The sequence below is a fragment of the Amia ocellicauda genome, chromosome 7 (genome assembly GCF_036373705.1).
Source record: "Amia ocellicauda isolate fAmiCal2 chromosome 7, fAmiCal2.hap1, whole genome shotgun sequence".
Taxonomy (NCBI): domain Eukaryota; kingdom Metazoa; phylum Chordata; class Actinopteri; order Amiiformes; family Amiidae; genus Amia; species Amia ocellicauda.
The window spans coordinates 3,883,821-3,902,932 of NC_089856.1; the positions used below are offsets into that span (position 1 = coordinate 3,883,821).

The window sequence follows — 19,112 nt, forward strand, 5'->3', positions numbered from 1 at the left end:
TGAGTTTGTGACTTCTGGTTGTTTTTTTTCTTTTGTTTTTTTGTTAGTTTTTTACCTTCCCGTCGACCCCCGCTCCCGCCGTGAGGCTGTAGGTCAGAGAGCAGGGGGAGACCGACTGAGCCGAGCCGAACCTTGGGTGAGCCCAAAGCATGACAGTCTGTAAGTCTGTGGGTGTTGTGGTGGCATGGGTGACTTCGGCCACCTCTAGGAGACTTCAGTCCACCCTCCCGTGTGTCCCACTTCACTGGACAGTTCCCCTGGCCCGACTCAGATCCCTCGATTCAAGCACCCAAACCCTTAGATGTGGGCATGTAAATGGGTTGTATAGACGCACCATTAGCCAGGTGAGACTGAACATTTGCTCAGATGCGTATTCCCTACAGAGGCAGGTGAGGACTAGAATGACATTAGAGTGAATTTCTAATTATGACAACTACTTTTCAATACATTCCTGTATATATTGATGTAGTGCCTTGCTGTAGAGACAGCACTTTTATATACTAGTAGTAGTACAGTAGTATTCTCACGCTGTAATTGTTTTTGATTTCATCTATTTTCACTCGTCTGTCACGAAGGAAAATATTTTCACCCCCGACGCTGACTACTTAATGAATGGCAACAATGGCGCCCTCTTGTGTCAAGAAATGTGTTTACCGCTTCACGTCCAATTAGTCTTTGATTTTTATTTGACTATTATTTGTCTTTGATTATGTATTGAGAATAAAAGACTTGACCAATAAAGTTCCCCTGACCACAACTGGACCTTACAGGAGCTGCTTGTCCACAGTCACAGTCTGTCACTAAACTTTGCTTCAAAATGTGAATACAATCAACTCGTCAAATACTACTATAGGCTACTTGAACTTCTAATAAGCTGCCGTGATTTCAATGAAGATCCACCTTTATGGGGAAACCAATCTCTGAATTTGATCAGCCTGGTTTCCGCACCTAATGAGCAGGTAATAATAACTAAATAATAACCTTTCCCTTTCACGCAGTTGGAGACTGTATCAATCAGGAAATAGGATGCTGCTTCATCCAGTTGGAAACAAATTATCACGCAAAGAAGGTCCTAATACGGCATTAATACATGCTGGATGTTACGTGCCTTCTTTTTGACTTTCTCAGCCAAATTACTTTATTTTAACCGGTTGACATAATCGCATTGTGCTACAGTAGGCTGTGGGGTTAATTGCGTTTTTATTCCAGGTGATTGGGGTTCATAGGCCTTTATTTTGTGTGCAGTTGGTTCTGTCATTCGTGCCCAAGTATTGAATCCAATTATACCTTCCAATTTAAAGTAATGCATGTGTATCTGTGCTGGATCGGCCCACATAAATAAATTGGCTACAGTAACCGGACACCCACGGAAAGCATGCCGGCTGTGCACCGTGCACTGGGGGGATGTAGCCATAGATGAGTCTGCTCTCGACACACACACACTGAAACTGTTCAAAATGAAAGAGCACTCTCCCACAAGGCTGCTCCCTCAAACGCGTTTAGTACATAAAATATGAACAGTGCTAATACTAACCCACAGTAAGGATATTACATCCACACATCGGCCTTGTGTTGTTGCTGATTGCATTGCTGAGTCATGGCTAATTGCTGACCCCTGGCCCGGTTCTATAGTGCTAGTTACCATGATTAAAGGCAAAACACTTTATGATTATTATTATTATCATCATCATCATCATCATCGTAAGAATCATTATTCTTTTCAAGTTCACGTTCGCACTTATCACACTCTTAAGACAAATAAATACAGAGGTGCAATAGATTTTGATGTAAGGAGATATCAGTGTTTTAAAGTGTACTCAGATACAGCCTCTGCAGTTCATCAGCCATGAATTCCCTATAATGGAAATAAAATAAATAACTGAGTCTGCTTCTGTCTTGTCTTTTTTTTGTCTTTCTATTAGTATACAGAAACACAGCAGTCAAGTTCAAGAGCATTTTATAACGTATATGCTACGAATAAATTGTTTTACAACACTTGTTAATTTAAAATGGTCTGATATTTTAATACAACACACATGTCTGTTGTGTGTGCCCCTGTCTTATTGGGTTTATAGGTCATTTACTTTCCTCTTCTGTTTTCCAGGGGATTTACCTAACTCTGATATTAACACGTATTAATGTCCTCTTTGTCCGGATTACACAAGTCTTGATATTTGCCTGTAATAAACACAGTGGCAGGGCGGGTGTCGGGAGCTCTGAACACTATCTGCTGTATCCAGGTTCAGAGCAGGGTCGTGCTGACATCTGCATCCGTTTAATTTCGTTTACAGCAACCCCGAAACCATGTACAGAGCTAATTGCATTTCTCTATGGCATGTACGACACGCAGCTGCCTCCGCCAGTATACAGACAGTTTCTCGCAGTTGAAAGATCTGTCAAGGAGGCACAAACCAATTTTAAACAGCATAATCAGCATCATTATAAACAGAATCTGCGCACAACACAAAGCATAAAAACGGAGACTATAGAACCACACATGCCGCAGGACCACAGAGGATGAGTGGGGAGCAGGTGGGAGGTAAATTGTATAATGTATTATTCATTGTTTTTAATGGCTATGTATTTAGTTATTAACAGCCTTTGGGTTATGTATTGTGTGTTGCTTTATTTGTGTCTTGATTGAAGTATTGATTTCTTGATCGTTATTGTTTTTGAATTATGAAGTGGTTACCAAGCCCTGGACCTTAATTGAGCCAGAAGAGCCAGGCCAGAGAGCAGCCCATCCACACAGACTGGGCCTGACCTGGACTTTAGTCTGATGCTTCCTGCAGACTCCAGCTGTGGCACCAAGCAGGGCCAATGCGACGGGCCCAGACATTCACCCTGGCTCCATTTGAAGTCATCAGGGCCACAGTTTTATTGTTTTTTTTTTTAAGATTTAGTGGCACCCTGATTATTAAAGGTAATTATAGCTGTGGTTTTATAATTGTGTAACTAAGGCTTCATGCCCATGAACAAATGGTGGTTTGTACTTGCCGTCGTGTTGCTCTGACATTCCTGCCAGTTGGCTTGACTGGGAGACCAGTGAGGCAGAGTTTCAAGGTCCCCCTCATAATTGTCTGGGTTGTGTGTGTGTGTGTGTGGGGGGGGTCCAGTGTCACTGTCGGTTGTGACACAAATGTGTGTTTATTATCACCACAGAGGTGTAGTTGCAATGGGAGGAACTGAGAGAGCCAGTGTTTGGAGCTGCACAATTAAACCGGCTCCATTGTCAATGCAATACGAGATGTTCCTGTAGGTGGCACTCTTGTCCTGGAAAAGCGGGGGACAGTAATTCATGTCCAGGGGCAGCTGGGCTATGGATAGGTCTGTGTCTGTAGGAGAGGTTGGCTCAGGGGCTAAAAATCAGTAGTGACGCCACAGCTGATCATGCTCTCAGACCCCGTAAACAGCAGGGCCGGCGGCGCATGCGTGGTGGTGTGTTGCTAATGACCGTCCTCTGCTACTATACATGCCGTATCCTATTGCTGCTCCTCTATTAATAGGCCGGAGACTCCCACGGCTTGCAGTGACTTGTCATACTCGTGGTACAAATAGAAATAAACAGTGAGCACTACACTGCGGGGTGGCCTACAGTGACAGGTTCATCGCTGAATACAGTTCATGGCTGAACCGGAGTTACTGTAACTGTGAGGTGCAGCTGTAAAACGTACTGACACAGAAACAGTGCGTCTTGGGTTCAGCTAGAGTCTAACAGGGGATAGTTACACACAGCACTTAACTGACTAGATATTTGGGGGTGATATGAAAGCCTTTTTAGCCTTTGACGACTCTGTGGGTCACTGACAGCAGGGGGTCCCAGCCCTGGTCCTGGAGGCCCCCCACCCTGCTGCGCTTTCTTCCACCCGAGCTGTCAATTACTTAATTGAACTAATCATTTGTTACAGTTGATTACATTTTGTAACTGATAAAAAGTTGGTTCCTTAATAAGATAGGTTCCATGTTATACTTAAACCCCCTACTGTTTAAGGAAAATATTAGTTCAATTAAGGGTTCAATTAAGTAGGCTAATTGCTCGGTTGGAACAAAAACCATCAGGGTGGGGGGTCCTCCGGGACCAGGGTTGGCAACCGCTGATTTAAAATGCATTAGTTTTATCTCAGATTTCGAAAGCTGACCACGCAAAGCGCCCGCTTGTTACCGCGCCCGCACGGCACGCACGTTTAGCGGCGGCGGGGCGTGTCTACGCGGGGCGTGGAGTCCGGGGGCGGGCCGGGGGCGGAGTCAGCGCGGCTGGCAGCAGTGGCGTCACAGGTCAATATGAGCTGTCAATGCCAAAGGGAGACGGGGTGAAGAAGAAGAAGAAGAAGAAGAAGAAGAAGAAGGACAAGGGAAAAAAGGAAAAGAAAAAAGTTTACAGCGAAACTTTCCTTGCAGCAGCCGGCGGGGAGGCGGACGCGCATTCCTCACATGCCTGCAGCGGGAGACGGGATCCCACGGACGGAGCTGCTCTGCGCGAAGTAAAGACAGACAGACAGACAGACAGACAGACAGACAGCCGTGCAGATACTCACTGATGCGCCTCTTGCCAGGTATTTACACGCTTCCGTTGCTGTTGAGTTCCACTGAACAGGGATACGCGCTGCAGCCGCCCGACAGAAAGCGATCGTCAACAATGTGCTCCTTTCTTTCCTGTCTTGCTTTCAGCTCCGCAACAGTACTGTCGTTTTCCTGTCTTGCTGAAAGAGAGAAATAGAGCTATGTTACGCCTCCGCAAGAAATGAGCGCAAACGCATAGGACACGTATGCCGCTGCAATCACACGCAGGGGTTCGTGCCTGATCACGACACGCAGGGGCCGTATGGTTTGCTCTTCAGCCCCTCTCCCCTGCGTTTCGTCATTTTGTTTCTGCAACCCCCCTCCCAGCAGCAGCACCGGCACACAAAGCCCCCTCCTCCCGCAACAAGCGCACTGCTTGGAAGACAAAACTGACGGAACGCATCGCTCTCGGGTGACCACGCAGGCGCAATCCACGGGCGTGTGAAGGTGCCACACGGTATAATCGCGTCCACATGATTTATGAACAGCAGCCATAATAACCAAACATGCGTTGACCGCTGAAGTGCTGTTTTCCGGCTGTCAACAGTAATTCAATCCGATCCTGCACGACACGTTTCTTCCCGGCGACGCCGCAACATTGTAGCGGCGCAGTATTGTGAGCTGGCTTTGCGCATACAGATGCCCGATGCTTTATTTTTGTGCACAGACGGAGAGAAAGCGCACTTGAGTATTCATCGTGCGGTAACTAGAGACTGGGGGTTGAATATAAATGAGTTTCTTTGTGCAAAGTTGTGTAGGAAAATGAAGGGCTGCTCCCCTCTCTCACCCCCCTCCCGGTATGCAAGCCAAATCCTGCTCTGCGCAGAAAGAGAAAGCGGCAAGCGTGGCCGGTTGTACGGGCGGTAGATGGGAAAACATGGGCAGTCAAGTGATCGGAAAACGGCCGACTGATACTTGATACCTAAGGATGGCGAGGGTGGAAATCCGATCTAGTAGCGCTTGATAGCCCTGAAGTACGATGATGGACAGTATATGGTGTGTGGTCTGTGTACCTAGCTATTGTATGGAGTAAAGTGCATTTCCAGTCGCAGGATGCGCCATTCACGGAAACGGTCTTTAAATTCATTCGCACAATTTAATACTGTCCGTGCACTAAAACCTCTTCCATATGTTTGTATGAATATCTCTATTGTAAGTAGTAGTATACATTCAAGATGGTTGAGGGGTCCTTGTAACTCTGTTTTGACAGAGGCTTCCTGATCTTAAATGTCACTGGCACCGCACTGACCCCCAACCTGACTGCTGGTCGGGGACAAGTAGGGATGGAGAGCAGCAGCCAAGGTGTAAATTTAATAATGTGGAGAGAGAGAGAGAGGGAGGGAAAGAAAGAAAGAAAGAAATAAGTAATTGGCCTTGTAGATCTTATCAAAGGGGCATTGGGTTCAGGTTGGGTTGAGTAAGCCAACACCAACAGTAGGGGTCTAACAGGGGTACAAAAAAAGAGTAAATGTTGTTTGTTTTTCTATCATTAATAGGAAGATGGAAAACCATAAGAAAAATGATATTAAAGACCCAGAACACCTGTCAGCAGTCTGACTAGCATGTGTACTGCGGCTCTGCTCAGACAGCCAGTCTATAGACAGCTTTACACAATATCCTCCACACTCTCACGGACTCTCTGATAAACGTCCTGGACTAATTGCTGTAGCTTTCAGGTCACTCTGGGACATTGAACCCCCCACCGTCCCCCTGGAGTTCAATGATCGGAGATTGGCAAGTGTGGGCTGCGCCAGCTGGTGTTCATTAGCAGTCCAGATCTCGGGTGATTTCCCCCCTGGTTTTCATCGATTTTTATAAAATTATTTACTTTTCTGTCTTTCTTTTCCCGACATGGTAGACATGCGTCCTCCGCAGAAGGCTGAAAATACACACATTAAAAAAAGGCCAGTCGGAAAATGAGCTGAGATCTGAAAAAGTGTCCATTTCCATTGAGCGCCGGGTGTGTTTAAAGTCCCGGAAACCCAGTGTGATGGGAATACATCCCCCCGGTGCACCAGGCCTCTGTATGTGTCACTCTGGATAATTAAGCCAAAATGAAAACTCAAAAGTAGGCTTTCTTCTGATGTACTTGGCAAAGAAACAAGGGGAGGGGGATGCAGTGTGTCCCGTTCAGTAGCAGTTGAGAGAACCTGTGTGTGCTGGAGGGCTGCTGTGACCTGCCTGTGCTTTTGCAAACCGTTCAAAGCGAAAACGACGGTGCCATGTCACGGTGGCAGGCTCACCTAGCAGGAACAGGAAGTGCGAGTGAGGGTACTTGTATACCAAAAGGGTGGGGGGGGGAATTCTGCTTTCCTAGAAATCTGTTCTTTTAGGTTTTTCCCATTTTGTTTGTTACTGACCTCATACAGTGTGTTGAAAGCCAATGGGCAAATAACAGCGAAGGGAAGTTGGTTTATGTGTATTTATTCTGTTGCAACACTCCTCTCTTTTGGAAACAGCGTACAGACAAGAAGTAAAGAAACAGAGAATGGCTTCGTGACAAGGTTCTGCCAGTATGTGTGCTGGGCATATATAAAAAATGTATACCAAAAAATTGAACAATTGTTAAAAGAAATCAATCCTCTCTCTCTCTGTGTGTGCAGGGCAGCTATGGAGATGGCAGAGTTGACGGTGGTTCTGGGCAGCTTTGTGGTTTTCCAGCTGATGTTCAAGGTGGCCAGCCCCTGGGTATCTGTGGCATTGTGTCCAAGTTTCAAGAGGGTGCCAGACTCCAAACACACAGAATGGAACTCCAGGTACACCGAGAGGAGGCAGAGGGAGAGACAGACAGACGGGGAGATGGGGAGAGACAGGGCTGACCGAGGGAGATGCCAGGGAAGAGAGTTTCCACAAACCCAGGCCCAACCGCATCACACAGGCAAACTGCAAACCGCAGGCTGGCGTCACACTCGCCCCACTGCAGAAACGGCCTTGACAACTGTGTTTACGGGAAACTGTTCCTTTAATTATAAAGCGTAGCCAGCCGTAGCCCCCTTCAATAAGTCCTGACCTACAGCAAATGGACCGTGTAAACACCGCCCCTGTCACTCCACCTGACGAGTGCATCAGGATGGGAGCCGTCAAAAGAACACTCTACTCGAAAAGACACTTAAAAAGGGCCGGAGCGACAAGTGCGGATATATGATGCTATAAAAACATGTTTGCTCTTTAAAAGTTACCTTTTGCGAGTGCGAAAGTGGACTCTTCTCGTTTATAGTGTCTGCTGCGTCGTTCTCGGATGGCTGTAGTGCCCAGCCAGGCTTGTAACGCAAAATAAAAGGCCATAAAAGTGCTTGGGCTTTAAGAGGGGCTGGGGGGGGCAAGCCTAATGGAACGGCAGGAGAGTCACGCGCAGGCTGGGTTTGCATATTGATGGCTCTTCCTGGTTTGTGCCTCAGCATAATCACCCTGTACATGCTGGAGCCGTCAACGGAGGCCCAGAAACAGGCCGGCGGAGTCGGTCGGAGCGTAATCAGGCTTGCGCACCCATGAAACCCTTCCCCTTGCCGCTTCCTCTCGGGGGGCTACAGAACCAGCGGTCCCAGTCCATCTCCTGTGACAGGTCTCACTATTTTCCAGGGTCTCTACCTTTGCTAGAGCTGTCTCCGAGAAGAAACAAAGTGTTACAGATTCGCCACGACTTGGTCGGGTGAATATCTCCTGCGATGAGATATTTGCTGAGCCAGCGTATCTGGGTGTGTGGTGATAAGAGCAAGTAGGGACAGGGCAGGGTTCTCCCCCCCTCCCCCGCTCTTGTAAGATAAGGCTCCAAAGGTCTTGTTCAAGGCTGTTGTGTAACAGTGGAATTACCCTAAAAAAACAAAACCATGTCATTCACCGTAGTGTAGCGTGCCAATACACACAGTGTCTAATCACAGCTGTTTGGGAGGCGAGATTCGAGTGGCGATTCAGCCAAGGTAGCACCCTATCTCAGACGGGGAGAAAGAGGCAGCCGTTTTATTTTTTGTGTCCACAAATGCTGGCTGTGGGTGAGCTAGCGTTGAAGGTAGAGAGGTGTTTGGAAAGATACCGTGTCGCTGCATGAATCAGCCAACCAGAAAGGTTTTTGAAAGTGGGAATGAATGCACTGGACAGGAATCCAATTGTAGTTACTCCACGTACTGTTCAGAGTTTAACCGTCCAGCCCCTAGTGAGTTTATGCTGCGTGGTGTTCCCTGAGCGAGCTGTGGATACTTCTACAGGAATAAAATCGTGCACCAAAGCCTTCAACACCCTGTTAATGGGACGCGTTTGTGGGCTGTGACTTACACCTCCCTGTGTGTTGTGTGTCTGTGTTCCAGGCTCGTGTCCACAGTGCACGCACTCGTCGTGGGTCTCCTCTGCCTGTACATCCTGTGGTTTGACGACGCTGTGAATGAAGACCCCGTGTGGTAAGAGAGCCCCCCCGCCCCGCACACCACTTTATCGACAGAAACACACCGGCAGCCAGGGGCAGAAGGAGGGCTCCGATTAGGAAGAAGGGTTTAGTGGCACTTAGGACTCCCCAGAAGGGGGTCCGGTGGGAAATGGCTGAGTGCTAAGTAGACCTCATCCTGGGGGAGCTGATGGCCGTGTTGACAAAGTGGGCCCTCTCTGCAAATCCTGGATGTAATAGACAGAATACACACACACACTGGCCTTGAGAAAATGATTCCTGTTTTGAAAGACAGGATTGCATCATGGGAAAAGGTGGAAAAATCTGGATTTATAATCTCGATTTATACCCACAATCCCAGCGCAGGGTGTGCACTCGTGAGTGGAGCGGTCCCAGTCGGACAGGTTGCTGCCTGCCTCTGTTGCACTGTCTCTCTCTCTCCTCCCCCCCCTTCTCTCTTTCTCTCTCCTCCCCCCCTCTCTCTCTCGAAGAACAGTCCTGCGAACAAGGCCCCCTTTCATGACAAACAACGCCTCTTTAACAGCCCAGTCCCCATGTGACACTCCCCCCACCTGCCCTAGGGCCAGCTCTCCCATTGTCTTACACTTGCTGGGGCTCTGTCACTCTCCCATTCAGAGAGAGAGAGAGAGAGAGAGAGAGGGAGAGGGAGAGAGAGGGAGGGAGAGAGAGAGAGAGAGGGGGTTGTGGCAGTAGGGTTTTTTGGGAAGACGCTTTATCTGTTAGTAGATAAAGTAGGCAAGGTCTTTAAACAAGGTGCCTATCTTTCTCTCCCTTCCTCCCCAAGGCCTTTGTCTCTTTCTCTCTCTCTCTCTCTCGCCTTTCCAACCCCTCTTTCTGTCTACTCTTTCACTTCATTTTTCTTCTCCTATTTCTCTTTCTCCCCGCTTCCCCTTTCTTTTAGCCTGTATTATCCAGTTTGTGGTCCTTTTCCTGTCCTCTTCTGAGCTCTCCTCTCTGCCTGTCATTTAGTTTTGTTCTTATTTTCCTTGTTATCCCGTTTCCCCCATCCATTTGTCTGTATGTTTGTTTTTGTTCTTTTCCTGATTTTCCCCCCCCCCCTTTCTTTCCGGCCGAACTCGGGGCAGCCCATCACAGTTAAGACCAAACCTCACTCCAGTTCTTTGCAGGGGTTTTATTTTTTGTTTTTACTGAGTTAATCACAGGAAACAAAACCTCCAGTGTGGCAGCTAGGCTGTGGAATCCCTTAAGTAGCTTTTTTCCCTTTTTTTCTTTTTCTAAGCCGAGCTGAATTAGACCAAAGGTGCCTTTGAACCTGAGACGCCTCCTCCGGTCCTCTGTATATGATGACATTGTCGCAGTCTGTACCGATAGCCCCGTGACAGCTCTGTATGCAGTGATCAAGGTGATAGTCACATCGGTAACCTTGACTGTTTCTGATGAATGAAATTGTGGGTAATTGTGGGTGAAGGGATGGCTGGAAGTCGTACCTTCATGTCTCTCACCCTGTGGAAGATGTATCGCAGTCCCAGGATATCCCCTCCCTCCCTCTCCCTGCCAGGCCTAGCATTACTCAGCAGTGCATCTCAGATGTGTGTCTTGTGCGAGAGAAATGTCTGCAGGACATTTGTGCAGGCGCAAGGCAAAGGGATCACATACTGTAAAAATACATAAATAAGAAATATGCATCTGAGAAATATTATCCAGGCTGGGAAGGATTATTGTAGGTCCTTCTGTGGTTTTGTGTTGTTGTTTTACTGGGTATCGACTATTGCAGTTCCTGATTTCTGCTTCCTGTGAACCCGTCTGCTTTTATTTTTCACAAGTTTGTTTCATTCTCGGCTGCTATTCTGATCTTGGTTTCAGGCTCCAGTCAAAGCACTTTAGCTCTTTAGCTCACTGCAGATCAGGTGTGTGTGTGTGTGTGTGTGTGTGTGTGTGTGTGTAATCGGTGTACTGTAAGGGTGATCTGAACCGCTATATAGGTGAGAGGTGATTGCCTGGGTTGGAGGGCAATAAAGCCTGGCCTTCACCCAGGGGAAGTGAGAGGGGATGTTAATCAGCTGGAAACACAGGGCGAACGCAGAAGCACCAAGATTTGCTTTATCTGAGCGTGGCACGATTACAAGGAGGGCTGATTAGATTACTGATCGTTAATGACCAGCCATAGTGGCCGGCTGCCCATCTCCAGATCAGGGCCGGCTTCCTGCTCTGTCCCCAGCGGCTGCTCAGCGTCGTGTGTCTTTGTCTTTTGCAGGGGGGACCCCAAACTGGTGAAGCTCAACGTGGCGATAACCTGTGGCTACCTCTTGTATGGTGAGTCTCGTCCTCGATGAGCCTCCTCTCTGGCGGGCAGACTGGACCCTGTAGGCCACACTTAGACCCAGTGGTTGCCCAGAAAGAGGGGGCGCCCCAATTGGCTGAACACTGGCAGGGGTAGGCGGGGCTAGAGACTGCCTGGGTTCCCTTCGGACTGTTGCATAACAGAACAGCCCCCCAGTGAGAGTGGCATCAGTCCCCACCCATGATGCACCAGTACAGCATTTTGCACGGGACTGTGGAAAACTGATTGCATAACAGGCAGGCAGGCAGACAGACAGGCCTAGAACCTGTCTGTCTGTCCTGAGCCATCCCCAGTATGAGGTTCACCCCTACAAACCTGATAAACAGTTGACGAATCCAGAACTGGGAGAGCTAGCAAAGAGAAAGTTACTGGAAACATTAACTGGAAAGTTATAAATAGACACACAGATAAAGTACATGTTTTCTTGGCTTGTCTCAACCCTCCCCCCACAAACAAGTTGTACAAGTCAGAGCTGCTGGAGCACATTCTGGGCTGAGACCGTGAGCTCGTTTTTCAGCCCCGGCCTCTTCTCCCTCCCTGCTATCGGCGGCCGCTCACAGAGGTGCTCAGTCTTTAATCTTTCACAAAACACCTTTCTGCCTCTGTCTGCAGCACGAGCCCAACGCTGGGAGCTTACAGCCCAATCTTTTAATTTGTTTATTCCATGATGCACCCTTTGCTTTTCCAGTTGCTACGATTCACAAATCTCCTTCACGGGTGAGCGCTGGCCAACCTCAGACACCCAATCGACAGCCACTCCTGACAGACAAGCCCAACCTGTACAGCTCAAACAATACGGCAAACGCCTCCTCCGATTGCTTGTTTGCACTTTAATCTGTTGTCACAATGTCTTGAGGCTTGTGTTTTGGAAACAAACAAAACAATTACGTTAAGTCTCCTGTACAGAAACGACGTATTGTGAGGTGGCTGAACAATGAAGCAATCTCAGCAATGCAAGGTATTTAGTTATTTCGTTTTTGCCAGTGTAACATATAATGGACCCCAGGCGTGCAGAAAATGAAACGCTGCAGGAGAATACTCAGGGGTGGGAAGGTGTTTTGAATGCATTTGAATGAGCCCAAGTAGGTTTCACTAGCTGCCGTTTTGTGGAGATTCCACTAGAGGGAGACGGCGCTCTCTCTCGTTTTTTTATTTTTTTGGTGGTGATGTTCTCTTTCCCTTCCTCCCCCTTCCCCACAGATCTGCTGCTGCTGGCCTGTAACTGGAGCGCCATCGGAGACAGCTTCTTCGTTTGTCACCACTTGGCGGCGCTCTACGCCTACGGATACGTGCTGGTAAGGAGGGAAACGGATACGTCCACCCTCGATAAGCTTTACTAAAAGGGGACGAAGAATTTGAGATACTCATGCCTGACCGGATGACTAAGCATGTTTCGGTCACAACGAAACTCAGGCAGAGATTCAGCTGGAGACGAGGCCCTGACCAGATTCTGTTTGTTTGCTATCGCACATTTAAATCCCATCGATGATTCACACTATCTAATGTTTTGAATTCCTTCTAAAATCGGGTACCATTCAATTACAAAAATGTGAAGAGAGGCTGAATTCTCGTACAGGGCAAACAGCATCACCGATTCGGCTCACTCACCGAGAGTGGCGGCTCTGGATCCGTCGGCCGATCCTTTACACGTGACAGAGCCGTTGCGTCTCTGCTGTACGTGACGTGTAAAATGCGCGTCATGTGGCCCGAGGGAAGGTGGCGTGGTTCTGGTGCCAGCCTCTGTGTGCTGATGCCCTGTCCTCTGTTCCAGAGCCGAGGCCTGTTGCCGTACTTCGCCAATTTCCGTCTCCTCTCCGAGCTCTCCACCCCCTTCGTCAACCAGCGGTGAGTGGCATTGACCGCGCTCTCTCTCTCTCTCTCTCTCTCTCTCGCCTCATCACCAGCTCTCGCATGCTATCTTTTCTCACTCTCTCACTCTCTTACTCTGTCCCTCTCCAGCTTGATCTCTTGGTGTAGAGAGAGACACAGACAGGACAAAGACAGACAGAGAGAGACAGACAGAGGGAATGTCAGAGCGAGATAAAGAGATGGGGGAGAGAGACAGAATGACAGACAGAGACAGACAGAAAAATAGATGGGGAGAAGGAGGGATGGAGGGAGAGAGATGTATTACTGTTTTATTAAAAGTATAATATATAAATGTGCTAGTTATTTTTCAAAGTGATTTAGAGTTAAATTCCCTTGTTAATCAATCCTAGAACTCCATGGAATGCCAGTCCAAAGTTAACACACACACTCAGCCCTCCATTCGGTATTCATCAACTTTGAAAAATATATATAATGGATGAGTCAGCCTAGTTTTGGGTGTTTTTATTAAACTGCATGAATCACCAGATAACATTGTTTGTAATATATATATATATATATATATATATATATATATATATACACACGTATAACAGATAATAGAGTTTTAAACTGAAGCTGAGGAGGACAACCCCAATCTTGCACCTTCCTGAGCATTAGTGTCCGGCAACAAACACACTTTACCAGCATTCCTTGCTCTGCATCCCTGCCCCACCCCCAAACACTGCCTTTGCAACAGCTCCGTGCCTCACTCCACCTAACGGGGGGGTTCGATGGGCTCATCCTCATGGCCAGGTCATCGTTCGCTCAGTCAAGGCCAATATAGACTCTATTTAGCTTTGAATACATGTTTGATGGGGTTGTCCAAACTCCTGAATTACAAATATAAGGTATAGTCACACACGATGGATTGGGCACATGACGCACACACATACGCACACATGTAATACACTTAGACACACACACACACACACCCATGCGCACAGACACACACACACACACATTACACACATTACACACACCAAAGTAATTCCCTCCCGCGGTTTTCCCCCTGTGTCAGGTGGTTCTTCAACGCGCTCTCGTACCCGCGCTCGGACTGGCGGGTGGTGCTGAACGGGATGGCCATGTCAGCGGTGTTCTTCGTGGTGCGCATCGCCGTCATGCCCTCCTACTACGGCCGTGTCCTGTCCACGCTGGGCACACCCGCCTTCGAGCGCCTGGGCCTGGGGGCGCAGGTGGCCTGGATCCTCTCCAGCGTCAGCCTGGACATCCTCAACGTCATCTGGATGTACCGCATCGCCCGGGGCTGTTACGGGGTGCTGACGGGCACCCGGAGGAAGGCCAAGGAGTCCTCTGAGGCTGGTCCCCCCCCCATCGCCAATAACCACAGAGACTGAGGATGCCCCCCATCTCCCTGGTCCTCCCCCGAACCCCACCTCGCCCCCAACCGGCAAAGCAGCCCTCCTGCCCTGCAGTGTGTCCGTTTTCAGGCTGGCTGCCATTGCATTATAATGGATCGGTTTGCCTTGCGGTGGCTCCCCTCCCTGGTGTGGCGGACCCCCTGTGTCGGCCGGCTTTGGGCCCAGCTGAGCCCCTCGCTGCCCCAGTGGACCCTGTCAGCTGTTCGCAAGCTCTTGGGCAGGAGGAAGGCGGTCAAGTAGTTTGGTGATGACAACAACTTGGGGCTGGAATGAGAGCTAGCCGTCCAGCCGACACAGGGGGTCCCTGGTGGGGCAACCACTCCTGGAGTGGATTTTACTGTATGAAGACACCCCCTTTGCTGGGACTCCAGGGGCTCTCTTTCGCAACAGAGCAGCCCTTTCCTCTGACAAGAGTGTCATTGCCTCCCCACCCTCCCTAATTCCCCCAGGTGGGTATCCTCCAGGGGCCTGCGAGGGACCAGATACTGTGAATCCTGCTGCTCTGCTGTGCTGCCGTGGGGGTGATATTGCAAGGCAGGCTGGGATAAAGGCTGGGACGGATCACGCAGAGTCTCCTGTGCCCGGCCGCCCCATTTCATTCCCACCCACTCCTCCCTCCAGAACCACACAGAACTGCTGCGAACTGATTGAAGCTGCTCGCAACTCTTGGACCTCATAAACACGATGCCTACACCCCAGACAGACACCGAGGGGCCTGCACATCCAACCTACTTACCTGCCCAACCACCCACTCATCTACCCACCTGCCTAAGTTGCTGACCTAATCACCCACCTGTTCTCCTACTTGCCTAGCTGCCCACCCACCCACCAACCTAGTCTTCCTGCTCTCTGGTGCCAGCACTGCCAACTTCCCCCCTTCTATCCTGACAGATGTGTGCCTGCCCTGCAGCCCTCTTTGTGACCCCGTCCACCAGCTGCCCTGCAGACAGACCCTATGGAAGCGAACTTCACCTTGACACAGGAGGTAGTCGCACAGCAACACAAGGCCAAGCACAAAATGGAGTGCGAGTGTGTGTTGGTTTCTGTTGATGTTGTTGTATTTGTTCTTTTTTAAAACCAGAGACCATTCCGCCCGTCTTTCTTGCACAGTCTCTGGAAGCTCATCAGTCTTGAGGATTGTGATCACTGAAGTATCCCACTCCCATTGGCTGATGACTTTGTCCCAGACTTCCCTGAGTGGCTTCCCACCATTCCCTCCTACACGTCCACAGTAGTCAGTTACATGATACCTCAGCGCTGCAGATTTCCCCTCCTAATCTGCCCCAGTCCCAATGAGGGGTGACCCCCAGTTGTCGGCCCAGGCTGACATCTCTTTCCCATCCACACACCTTTTGCCCGTAAACTAACTTCCCTCGCTTTTTTGGGCTCTGTGTCCAGGTGGACGTCCAGTTTGCCGGCCCTCGCTGATGAAGACCCACACATTCTTGTCCTGATGTCTTCCCCCATCTTGGGCAGCAACTACCTGTCATAAACGTGGGGCAGTGTTGTGTTGTGTTGCTGTGGAAGGTCCACCACAAACGCTAGATCCGTTCCTTCTGTACCGCCAGGGACCTTTGGACCACACGTGGCCTTATTGATGTTTCAGGTAAAGGTAAAAGCAGGTGTTTCTGGTTTACGTGCAGAGGTTGTACGATCTCGGGGATCAGGTCCTGGATTTGGACAGGAGCTCTGCATGGTTCAACCTGGTACTTTTATATTGTCAACAATAACCATGCAGTTGTATTATATCTATTACACTGTTAATGTTATTGATTAGATGAGAACAAAAGACACAAATCAAGTTTATTTTTTTAACCCCTGCCTTACTTATGTGGAAGCCACTGCAAGAGACAGGTGTCCGTGTCAGAGGGTGGGGTGTCTGGGATATTGGAATGCAGTCTAGGATTAATCAAGCCAATCGGAGGAGGCCTTTAAACCCATTCCATGGTGACCGACCTGACGGGGGGCCAATCACGTGGCTCTGCAGGAGACGGACGGAAGCCCCCCGCTCTTGTGCGGCACAATTGGCGTGTGGATGGATGAAGGGGGGGGGTTAATCCGGTCCTATGCTGCAATCTTAGAACCCGACAGGCAGCTTCTTTTTCTCGAGGTGCTCTTTCTCCTCCCTTGAAGAGGACGACACAGAGGTTTCTAATGTGCGATTGCTGCAGAGGCCAATCCTACATTAGCAGAGCCTGCCTTCGGTCGTCCACTCGTGCTCCCAGACTTTGCACCCTGTTTGCGATTCCAGGTCTCAGACGGGGCGTCCGAACAGAAACCAGTGGATCCTGACACCTTCACAGCCCTTCAGTGTTAATCAATATAATCGAGTAGCAGCATCCCATCTGACCTACAGACACTACCTTTACGAAGAAGTTAAAGTGATTTCACACCAATCAACTAGAATCCACTATGAGACTAATGACATTGTTTCTTTTGTTTTTATCAGTCCAGATTTGTTCTTTTAAGCAATGCAATTATTATTATTATTATTATTATTATTATTATTATTATTATTATTTACTTTCTTTCATTGATGCAGCTCCCTTTGTTATTTTCTTGGGAATCCACCACATCCATCCCTGTGCCTATATCTGTAATGGAACTCGGTCGGGACCTCACCCCCCGACTCCCAACGTTGTACTAGCCGAGAAGTAGGATAAGATTACTTGAAAGTACTTCAATAAACCTGCATTTTGAGGGGGTAAAGGAAAACAAATCTCGGAGGAAGCAATGTTGTCTCTTTTGTGATTGTTATGTATCTTCGCAGCGTCGAGCAGCCCCGAGAAGAGCCTGGAGGCGTCTTCGAGCTCTGAACCCGGCCCGGGCAGTGTTTCCCAACCTTTCCAAGCTTAAAACACACACATCTGCTACACAACAGATCTTGTGTGACACACCAACCATCCCCAGCTGCCCCGTCCCGTTGAGAAAGAAACCTGACTGAGAATCCTGAGCTTGGCCTGATCCACAGAGTTGTGTAATTCAACACTAGCCTTGTGCACTTTTCAGATGTTTTTGTGTGACGTTTTTCACTAAACGTCCAAAGCTTTGATTTAAACAGATATAGGCCCATACAAACCTACACAGTAGATGTATATTTTGCTAAATAATGCATTGACATAAAGTGAGGAAAATGTGGTTGCGTTTTGGTCTGGATGAGAGTCCCCGGTAAATGTTGGCTTGACATGAGGTTGGGGTTCAGGCCGTTTGGGATGTGAGGGTTGTGGAAGGTTCTGTTAAGAGTTGCCTCAATATGCAGGTACTGTCTGTTGGTTTCTAAAGCACATATTTACTTTAATGTACTACTGTATCAGTGTTCCCCAAAAAAACCCACTTAGTGTTAATCCTGTGATTTATTATATGAATTACATTGGAGAAAATAGCAACTGAGCCTTAGCTGATAGCCTGTTCCTCAACATATTCAGAAGATGTGTGTGTAAAGCGGACAGCATTGAAGAGAATTAATTCAGGCACTGCTGGAACTAATATGAAGAATATCCTTGTCAAAAAACATCGTCAAATTAAACTCGGTACAAGTTGTAAAATTACATTGATGAATACGATTAAAGCTTATTCTACATTTTATTATGAATGTTTTAACAGCACCTTAAGATATACTGTCTATGTTTCAGTAAGGATTTGCAAACATGTTCTACTTTGTCTTTAGTTTTCACATACATATATTTTAATCTAACAGGTGAATTCCTAGTGGCATCAATGTAATTGTGCCCCTTGTGTGGACTTTAATTGACCTATTTTAATATATATCTACAGTACATATTCTTAATCGTCATATTAGTACCCAAGTAAAGTCTCATGGTAATTTGCCAGTTGTCCTACACACACACATATTATTATATATTTTGTTTTTGTTGTTTTGATCATTTCTCCTCTATGTCTGCCACTTGTCCCCACTTTCACCTATGTAAGGTCATACAGTGCTGACTGTATAATAAGAGTGGTTGGTATTCACAGCAGCTTTTTAAAAATGTAATACGTTACGTATTACATTTTTAAAAAGCTGCTGTGAATACCAACCACTCTTATTAATATCCATTGTTAGGACATAATGATTTCATTAACCAAATGCAACGTCGTTGTTTTCCATAAAGCTGGCCTGATTACATTATTATCACACATATTTACAGATACTGAATAATAGATGATATACTAATACCATAATCTATAATTGAGTGAAATACATATAGTTTTGATTAAATAAATCCTATGAGAATATACTGAAATTGCATATTTTTTATTTGTGTGCGATATATGCAGTTTTAGCGGAATACACATCATCACAGTGTATATCCGCACCCTGCTGTATATTCACGGAGCTGGGTTCATATATCTACCGTATTATCTCGGGCAAACGCGCACACGGAGATAAGCGGACCGGTAAAACGTCAGGTAGCGCTCACCTCTCGCTACGGCAAGCAAGATGGGTCGATTCAGACTTCTCGCGTATGGGCTTATGATGTATGTATCCCACTGCTGTAGGCCTACACTGGACCAGTACTTAATAAGGCTAACTTTTCTCGGGAGAGCGGTTTACGTCTGGTTGTCTTCACTGCGCGTTTCTTTTCTACACATTGTCTGCAACTGC

General features: G+C 47.8%; 1 protein-coding gene across 3 annotated transcripts; it reads left to right on the top strand.

Annotated features, from left to right (window-relative positions):
- The first annotated feature begins 4,270 nt into the window (after positions 1 to 4,270).
- Positions 4,271 to 18,091, top strand: tlcd4b (TLC domain containing 4b). 3 transcript variants are annotated; one of them, XR_010817315.1, is made up of 8 exons: positions 4,271 to 4,553; positions 7,164 to 7,316; positions 8,862 to 8,951; positions 11,172 to 11,230; positions 12,459 to 12,553; positions 13,030 to 13,103; positions 14,146 to 16,112; positions 17,277 to 18,091. XR_010817315.1 is itself a non-coding variant. In XM_066707995.1 (7 exons), exons 2-7 carry the CDS (start codon positions 7,171 to 7,173, stop codon positions 14,480 to 14,482), a joined length of 801 nt encoding a protein of 266 aa, XP_066564092.1. In that variant the 5' UTR covers positions 4,271 to 4,553; positions 7,164 to 7,170; the 3' UTR covers positions 14,483 to 18,091. The 3 variants fall into 3 exon arrangements, 2 of the variants coding, with proteins under 2 accessions (XP_066564092.1, XP_066564093.1); XM_066707995.1 differs by having other exon boundaries at positions 14,146 to 18,091; XM_066707996.1 differs by lacking the exon at positions 4,271 to 4,553 and adding an exon at positions 4,938 to 5,017 and having other exon boundaries at positions 14,146 to 18,091.
- Positions 18,092 to 19,112: the final 1,021 nt, after the last annotated feature.